Genomic DNA, 9572 nt, shown 5'->3' with positions numbered 1-9572 from the left:
CTTGCGCGCTTACCTTTGGTCGGCCTCCAGAGACCTGTGGTTGTACATGATCATATTTCAGATTAGACACTGATGTCCAGTAAAGAGGAAGTGAAAGTCCGCTCTTGCTGGCAACTCGACCCTTTAGACAAATAAAAAATGTCTCCCTGACGTCAGATGTGTATCTCTTGCTCACGTGAAGGGAGGCGTGAAAAGAGGTGTGAAATTAAGAGGAAGGTCAAGAGTTTTCATCTTTTAAATCTATATTATTTTTGAGTTTATAATATTCTTTAATACATTTTAGAACTTGTTTTTTTGAGATAGCATTCTCGACATGTATCCCCTGATGATGTCAAAATAATTGTTTTGATCAGCAAAGAAGGCACTATTTGCTAATGAGATATCAACAGTTGTGAAGAGATAAGCACCCTCATTTGCTCTCATTTTTAAAGTCAGAAAGAAATGAGAAGAGTAGAATGAGTGTTGACATGAATTGATTTAATGTAGTCTGCATTTGGAGTGATGCATTTAAAATGGATTTTCATTTGTGCATGCATTTAAGATTAGGGTGAATTGCACTCATGTGGGACATTTTCTGTTTTTCAGAATTCTGTGGCATATTGTGATGTGAAGCCAATGTATTAAATCAACACCCAATACCATTTTAAAAAACCCCAGGATGTTTCCCAATCAAATTAAAAGAGAAAATTCAGATAACACATTCCTAAAGGAAATGACAGACATATTGGTGCTCTTAGTGCAAATTCCTGGCTTTAATGGTTTTTAAATTCAGAGCTAGTTTTTTCATCTTAAGGCACCTACTCTCTTCACACACACAACTATAAAAAGCCTTCAAACTGCCATCTTTCAAAGAATAACAATTTCCCATGACCTTAAACATGTAGTACAGCATTCTAAATGTGCACAAGACCACTAAAAACCTGTCCCACAAATCATGCCCCACTACACTTTTTTGAGTGACTGAAGTACTTTACAACTGTAAACTGTGTACAACATTATGTTAATCCTACTGTCCCACTTTTTGAAACCACATTTCCTAAAGTGGGACACTTTAACAAAAATAAAAAATATATAGTTTAAACATAAGTTATACTATTTTTGATGGACAAACAATTTATAAGCACAATGGGCCAAAAAAATTAAATGAAGTTATATTCCTTGATATCAAGTTTGTCAAAACTCTGTCACTGACAATTGGGTGGTCTTTACACAAATTGCCTCCTGTTTGATTGCTCCACCCTCATAAGTGACTGATGTGAGTTTGATCACAGCTTGGGCAAACCCAATAGATTCACTGGCATGCATGTATTAATGGGGGATCTACAAACACACATTAGTCAGTGTCCCACTTTAGGGCAATCCGACCTATGTAAGAGAAGGAATGTTCATTTATTTTGTTTGAGAAGTGTGGCCTACCATATCTTACCTTTATGCATTTAAAGGATTATCCTAACATCAGTTATAGAGACCTGCATGATATGTTTTATTACCATATTTAGAGAAACATTTGTGAACTGAGGTAAAGGGGTATTGCAACTACTGGACAGAAGGACCATCTACCCAGAAAACTGGAAAAGTAATGTAAAAACCAATCAATATGATGATCAAGTCCTGATAGCCAATGATTGTTTGAGAAAAGGGTGGGGTCCTCCCTGTCTATTTCTTTATTTAAGTTGCTGACCCTAGAGCTCTGGGCGAACTTTTTGGGGCTTATTGAAAATGAATAAGTTTCTCTTTGGGTGGACGCCTTTAGAAAACTTCTTCTGGACTGGTAAGTTAGTATTTACTTACTCTAACATCCACACTAGCTACACTAACACACCTCATTACAGATAACCAGCAAACTGGCCCTTTAAGGAGCTCATTCCAGGTTATGTGTTCAGTGCCCTACTCTCTGGAATCTAAAGCGAGAGAGGAAGAAGGGCTTGACTAGGAAACTTTTGAATCTGGAATAAGAAATTCCATACAGACATACAGGCCATTACCTAGTGTTGAAACTAGCTTGTTATCAGAGGTCGCCCTTTTTCCTAAGTGGTATCAGAATTTATAATGGAGATGGAGATAGTGACCCGAGAGAGAGGGGTTCCTTGAGGTGGGTCTCTTGTTGCTACACCTGCCTGGTGCTTCTGTTTAAGCATTTTCTTGCATTAGATCTCACCAACAGTGAGTCAGGCTGACAGCTTCACACATACGCCTACAAAGCTGGCCACAAAAGTTCACTTCCTCATTCACAGAAGTCGAAATTGGTTGGTGTCTACAAATACATGCACATTACACTACTGTGCACTTACTTACTGGAAATTATCATAGACATGCTGGTAAAAGTAGACTGCTGTACTTTGACTGACTCTTTGCTCCAGGTTTAAATGATCGGTTGTGTTCAAATGTTCACAAGACAAGAGGAGGTTTAAAATAGAATTGTTTTTGGATTTTTTTGCAGAGACTAAAACAGCATAGATCCCCATCCAGACTAAAGCAGCAACATTTACAGAGGCCAGCTGAGCAGGTATGAAAACTTCCTCATTGCCAACTGAATTAAAATGTTTTACTATATTATTATATCCAACGAAGGTTGAGGTCAAGATCCTGTTAGCTAGGATCGTCGATACTGCTGGTTCGTTAATGTTCCTGGCTGTGGTAACGACAGTCGTTATGGTCTTTAGGACTACTCGAGGCCAAGACTGAACGACCATCGTTGGCATCTTCACCTGAGGCCAATAGGTTACGTTTGTTGAGTTTCCTGGGAAGTGATGAAAGGACAGCATTGTAAGTGGGGGATAAGTGGTGGTGTAGACGCCCTCCTCTGTTCAGCGACTGCTTCTCAACCCGGGTGCAGATGGCTTCCTTGACACCTCTTTCAAACCATCCATCTTCTCTATCTAAAATGTGCACCTGGCGATCCTCAAACGAGTGTCCTTTGTCCTTCAGATGTAAAGAAACTGCAGAGTCTTGACTTGAGGAGTTGGCCCTTCTGTGTTGAGCCATGCGTTTGTGTAGTGGTTGTTTAGTCTCCCCAACATACAGGTCTGTGCATTCCTCACTGCATTGGACCGCATACACTAGATTGCTTTTCTTGCGTTTGGGGGTGTAGTTGCAGATTGACGGACACACGAGTATAAATGCCTGGCTAGACCCTAGACAGGAGTATAAATCAAGCTTTAGTGTGTTCTTGGGTTTAAAAAATAGGGGTGTTGTGTATGTTGAAAATCCTCCTGAGTTTCTCTGATATTCCAGACACATATGGAATCAATGTTGTTGCGTTTGACCTTCTTCTCCTCATCCACGGTAGTGTTGGTCTTCTTCTTGGATTTTGTGACGGTTTTCACAAAGGTCCATTTAGGGTATCCACAGGCTGTAAGTGCCCCCTTCAGGTGGTTCTGTTCCTTCTGTCTGGCTTGTGCACTTGTTGGTATGTTGTCCGCTCTGTGGTGCAACGTTCTGATGATCCCTAACTTGTGTTCCAAGTATAAAATCCTAGAAATCTTACAATTAAGTTAATTACAATTAAGTTCAACAAAAGGTTAAGTAAATCAATTCTAAAACATTCAAACAATTTCCATTTGAACTTTGTGACAAATTCAACCTTCCTTTTTTATGTTTGAGATTGTATTGAATGCCTCATTTTTAATTTTGTCAAATTTGATATTCACAATGATTTGCATATTGGAAAAGCCCAATGTCTGTGCATATAATATGAAAATGATATCATCTTTAAAAAAATCAAGCCAGTGTGGCAATACTTAATTTACCAGATACTTTCATTTTGCACTTGGTGGGTATTCACTTCACATGCAGCATTTGACCAATTACTTCTTGGTGTTGAATATTGTTTTTGAGTAATAACGTATTAAAATGGTCCAAAACTTTCATTCTGTCTCTTACTCTAGACAACATGAATGTCGTTCTCCTGATCACCATTACTTTCACTCTCATCCTTGTTCATGGGTCCCCCAAGAAAGTGGCTCACAATCAACATCCTTGTGAGAGAAAGAACCAAAACAATGCATACAATAAATTTGTTTGGAAACACATCCTTAAGAAGACCTTTGACAAATCATCAACGTCTGAATGGGAAAAGTAAGTTAAATGCATTGTTATTCTAACTCCATTTTTTGTCCATGTCCAGGTATGTGGACGTCATGCAACAGTGGAGGTATGATTATATTAAATCTGAGTTCTGTAACCAGGCGGTATATCTATTATATTTTTTCACAGATGTGATGATCGTTTTATATTATAATAAAACAAATATCTGAAAATAAATAACACTGGGAAAGTACACACTAGAACATTAAATAGCAACTTTTGACTGCTTTGTGGGAGTATTATACTCACGTACTGTAAATATATCAGTTTTAACTAATCTGTTAAATATTATTTGTTGACTGAAGATGATTCACCTGCATAATGAGTTATTTTACAAGCAGTGAATATTTTCAATTATTTACCCACATACTGGGTTTCCGCATGAATGTAACTACAGTTTCAAATTCCACTGTGAGTGTTTGTCCTCTCTTTGTTCCTAAAATATGTTTTATTGTTAGTTATTTCAATATTTGAGCTTAAATACATAGCATAACATGACATAAAAACATAATATTCCATATTGTCAGGTGTAGTATTTTACGCCTTTGTGGCATGGTGTCCACATACAGTACGTGGACAGTTAAATAATTAAAAAATAAAACAGAGGTTTATAAAATATGTAAATGGTTTTTAAATTTTAGCACAAATTTGAGTAATAAGAGGAATCTCTAAAAAAAAAATCTAGATTTTTTTTAAAATAATTTACGCATGAAAGGGTTTAAGTCAATGAATTTATTGTTCACCATGGCGATAATACATTAGAGTAATGTGGACTTTTAAAGTCTTTTTTTAATTCAGTTTCCAATGTGTCAGCTGAGTGACCAAATTCATCACAGCAGAATGAGAACCTAACGACTGTTTTGTTATCGATTTGCTAGTATTTATTAGCATCACACTACTTTTTTATTCACATTGTTAAAGGCTATGCAGTGAAACATTGGATCTCATTACACAGGTACCTACGAATGAAGCACCTCTGCAAAAGACGTCGCCAGACCTTCTTCATGAAATCGGATGAGAAAAACGTTAAGAAGATCTGCAACGGCCATGGCGTTATTAATAATGAACACGACAACTTATGCACAAGTGACTCAAAGATGTTGGTATATTATCTCAATGTCACCTCGAACTGTAAAATTCTAAGTAAAGAAGAATTCAGGAAATATGTGGTTGTGGCTTGTGATAAAGTTGATAACGACTGCCTTCCTGTCCATTTTGAAATGTTCACCAACAAAAGGCCAAACGGAGTCAGACCCTGTGGGCCACAAGATATTTTATTCTAGTCGTCAAGCTCATTATTGGCCAGAAATCTAAAACCTCTGTCAAGCTTAGCTAAATGAAGCCTTCTTCTGTTGTAAAGCTTTGTTCCACACGTGACGTACTTGGACATAACATACAGTTACCGGCTACTCTCTAGCGCCACAAAGGCGCGTCACTCCCCGACACGCTTGCAGCTTTAATTTATAACTGTATCATCTACTTCTACAGTTTATCTGCTCATTTTGTTTAATCAATTGTGTATAATTTTTAAGCGTGATGTGTTAATGATTTTGCAGTGTAATTTTTAACTATAGTATAATGTATTTTATTGTATTATATCAGTTTATTATTTCAGGATGCCTAATAACATCAGGCAAAGCGACTGCTGAAACTGAAACTAGCCTGTAGCTAACTCGGGTACATTAGATTTGTTCTGAATGTACATTGTCATTTTTCAAATAAACAATAAAATAAAATAATTTATATGGCATTTTATATGTACAGGTGCATCTCAGAAAATTAGAATATCGTGGAAAAGTTATTTTATTTAAGTTTGATTTATTCAAAATGTGACACTGTCATATACTCTAGATTCATTGCACATAAAGTGAAATATTTCAGGCCTTTTTTTTGTTTGAATCTTGATAACTTCGGCTTATAGCTTATGGAAATCAGAGTTTTATTACAGAAAGTGTATGAAAAACATTACCAAAACAGTCATACATTCTGTCATTGTCTTACTTATGGATGAAATTATAGCGAAAATAAATTATTCCCCTTTTTGCTGGGGTTCCCCCTGGAGCCCCCTCAAGGTCCCCTAGGGGAACCTGGACCCCACTTTGGGAACCAGTAGTCTACAGCGTCTCAGTGAGGCACATTGGTTGAGCTAAATGCTAATGTCAGCATGCTCACAATAGTAATGCTAACATGATGGTGTTTAGTAGGTTTAATGTTACCATGTTCATCATCTTAGTTTAGCATGTTACTAATATTTGCTAATTAGCACTCCTAACTAAGTACAGCTGAGGCTGATGGGAATGTCATTAATTTTGAAGCTGTTTGGTCATAAACCAAAGTATTGGGCAATTAAAAATGTGACCTGATGATGGTGCCAGAGGAAAAGAATTCATCCTGAGGGTGAATATGAGTGTATGCACCTAATTTAATGATGATCCATCTATTCACAGTCTATAAATATTTAAGTCTTCACTAAAGTGCCTAAAAATGTAGAATAAAATCAATCCAAGACATTTATTATTTAGTGTATTTTAGAGCCAGAATTATTTACCTTTGAAACTAAAGAGACATTTTATCCATTAAATGTGTTTTATTTTCTTTTAGCTTACATAGCAAAAAAAACAGGACACAATTCTGTTGTTAAAAGTTTTAACACATCAACATGTTTTTACATCTTCAGGAAAAGTTAGGAAATAGCATGGAGTGAATTCCCATAGAAACCGGCACATTTACCTGTTGTGAGGAAAGACATATTTTAAGAACACTTTATCAAACTGATTACAAAAGCACTGATTTTGTTTTGAATGCTTATTGTTATTTTTTTTGCAATTCCTACTGGTTGTATGATGTGTCTTGAGTAAAAATGTTTAGGTTACATGTTTTAAAAATAGATTATTTTTCCAAAAATAAACATCCTTTTTTGTTGTTGTTATTTTACTTGCATACCTTTACCTTGCATAATATAACATGGATATATGGGTAAGTCACATACTGTCACTGAGTCAATATCACACATGTCATGACAAACTGTCCCAGAGAGGGTCTCGGACGAGAGTTTCTTTAACCAAATCCTGTTGTCCTCCTGGTTTTAAACTTTCCTTGGATAACTCTACCTGGATGGCCCAAAGAGGCAGGAGCATCTCAAAACATCTGAATAACGTGGAAATGTTCATTTCTCCTCATAATTGTAATACAAAAGTCAAACTTTCAAATTTTAAGATTCATTACACATAAAGTGAAATATTTCAAGCCTCTTTTGTCTTTAAATCTTTGTGATTAGGATAGTGGCCTGGTCAGCAAACCAGCTCCTTGTGGTTTTGGCCCTGTGGGCAGCCAAGTCCTGCTGGAACAGGAAATCAGCATCTCCAAAAAGCTATTCAGCAGATGGACACCTGAAGTACTAAATTATCCTGGTAGACGCTGCATTGTCCCTGGACTTGATAAAACACAGTGGATCAACTGCAGCAGATGACATGGCACCTCAAATCATCACTGAGTGTGGAAACTTCACACTGGACTTCAAGCAACGTGGATTCTGTGATTCCTCTCCACTCGTCCTCCAGACTCTGGGACCTTGATTTCCAAATGAAATGTAAAATTTATTTTCACTTGAAAAAAGAAGACGACTTTGGACCACTGAGCAACAGTCCAGTTCTTTTTTCTCCTGAGCCCAAGACGCTTCTGACGTGGTCTGTGGTTCAGGAGGCTGGTTCTGGTTCACTAGGAATGTGACACTTGTAGCTCATTACCTGGACCCATCTGTGCCTGGTGACTCCTGATGCGCTGACTCTAGCCTCAGTTCACTCCTTGTTCCTGAATGACCTTTGCATGACAGTCCTCTCAAGGCTGTTACTTGTGCACCTTTCCCTACCACACTTTAACCTTCCAGTTTTATTGTTCTTTCCATAAATATGCTTTGAACCAGCACTCTGCAAACAGCCGGCCCTTTCAGCAATGACATGAAGGGTGTCAATGAGTGTCTTATGGACAAACTGTCAAGTCAGAAGTCTTCTCTATGATTGTGATTGTGTGTACTGAACCAGACAGAGAGATTAAAGGCTCAGGAAACCTTTGCAGGTGTTTTGAGTTAATTAGCTGATTAGTGCTCTTCTCAGGTCGACATTTCTGCGTTTCTGTGTAAATTCTTTATTCTAAAATTCTAATATTTTGAGATTTGGAGTTTTGCTCTCCATGAGCCGAAATCATCAAGATTAAAACAAATAAAAAGGCTTGAAATATTTCACTTTAATGAATCTAGAATATACAAAGGTTTCATGAAAAATTTATTTTTCCACGATATTCAAATTGTTGAAGATGCACCTGTATTGCACGTGTTAACACTGGTTACTGTGTCATAAGGAGGACACTGTCTTTGTGTGCTTAGGTTGGGTTGAGTCCGACTTGTTATGACCTCCTTTCTCTGCCGCGCTCATTTTCTCACAGTGCTCCGGCTGACCGCTCTGCTGGTGGCCAAATTCAAAGCTAATCCTGAGCTCTCCCATCTGACAGCGAGGGAGGACGCCCGGGATCCACTCGATCACAAACGGACTGGCCTCCTTCTGATCCGCTGAGCCTGGTCCTGCCGAGACACAGACGGGTGACAAATTAAAGGAAAAACCAACATAATACAGGATATCAATATGGAGTCAAGCCACCACAATGCTCCATAACAGCTTCAGGGCTCCTTGCCAAGTCTCTGGAAGTCTACTGGAGATATGAACACCATTCCTCTACAATACATTCCCTCATTTATATAGACACACACACACACACTCACACACGTGCTGGTCATATAATTAGAATATCATCAAAAAGTTGATTTATTTCAGTAATTCCATTCAAAAAGTGAAACTTGGATATTATATTCATTCATTACACACAGACTGATATATTTCAAATGTTTATTTCATTTAATTGTGATGATTAAAACTGACAACTAATGAAAATCCCAAATTCAGTATCTCTGAAAATTACGATATTACTTAAGATCAATACAAAAAAAAGGATTTTTAGAAAAGTTGGCCAACTGAAAAGTATGAACATGAAAAGTATGAGCATGTACAGCCCTCAATACTTAGTTGGGGCTCCTTTTGCCTGAATTACTTGCAGCAATGCAGCGTGGCATGGAGTCGATCAGTCTGTGGCACTGCTCAGGTGTTATGAGAGCCCAGGTTGCTCTGATAGTGGCCTTCAGCTCTTCTGCATTGTTGGGTCTGGCGTATCACATCTTCCTCTTCACAATACCCCATAGATTTTCTATAGGGTTAAGGTCAGGCCAGTTTGCTGGCCAATTAAGAACATGGATACCATGGTCCTTAAACCAGGTACTGGTGGCTTTGGCACTGTGTGCAGGTGCCAAGTCCTGTTGGAAAATGAAATCTGCATCTCCATAAAGTTGGTCAGCAGCAGGAAGCATGAAGTGCTCTAAAACTTCCTGGTAGACGGCTGCGTTGACCTTGGACCTCAGAAAACACAGTGGACCAACAGCA

At 37.9% G+C, this 9572-nt stretch overlaps 1 protein-coding gene and 1 long non-coding RNA gene across 2 annotated transcripts in view; one reads left to right on the top strand and one right to left on the bottom strand.

Annotated features, from left to right (window-relative positions):
* Positions 1–2341: 2341 nt before the first annotated feature.
* Positions 2342–5251, top strand: LOC123982038. The gene is made up of 3 exons (XR_006827886.1): positions 2342–2506; positions 3888–4077; positions 5042–5251. It is a non-coding gene; the product is annotated as an uncharacterized LOC123982038 (long non-coding RNA).
* A 3057-nt stretch (positions 5252–8308) lies between these two features.
* Positions 8309–9572, bottom strand: part of lg13h2orf42 (linkage group 13 C2orf42 homolog) — a 30602-nt gene continuing 29338 nt past the window's right edge. The window contains exon 8 of the mRNA XM_046067763.1: positions 8309–8662. Coding sequence (XP_045923719.1) covers positions 8436–8662 — 227 coding nt within the window. The 3' untranslated portion in view covers positions 8309–8435. The remainder of the gene's footprint in view (positions 8663–9572) is intronic.

This window comes from Micropterus dolomieu, linkage group LG13 (genome assembly GCF_021292245.1).
Source record: "Micropterus dolomieu isolate WLL.071019.BEF.003 ecotype Adirondacks linkage group LG13, ASM2129224v1, whole genome shotgun sequence".
Taxonomy (NCBI): Eukaryota; Metazoa; Chordata; class Actinopteri; order Centrarchiformes; family Centrarchidae; genus Micropterus; species Micropterus dolomieu.
Note: the sequence above shows the minus strand (reverse complement) of the source record. Positions and strands in the feature narration are given on the sequence as shown.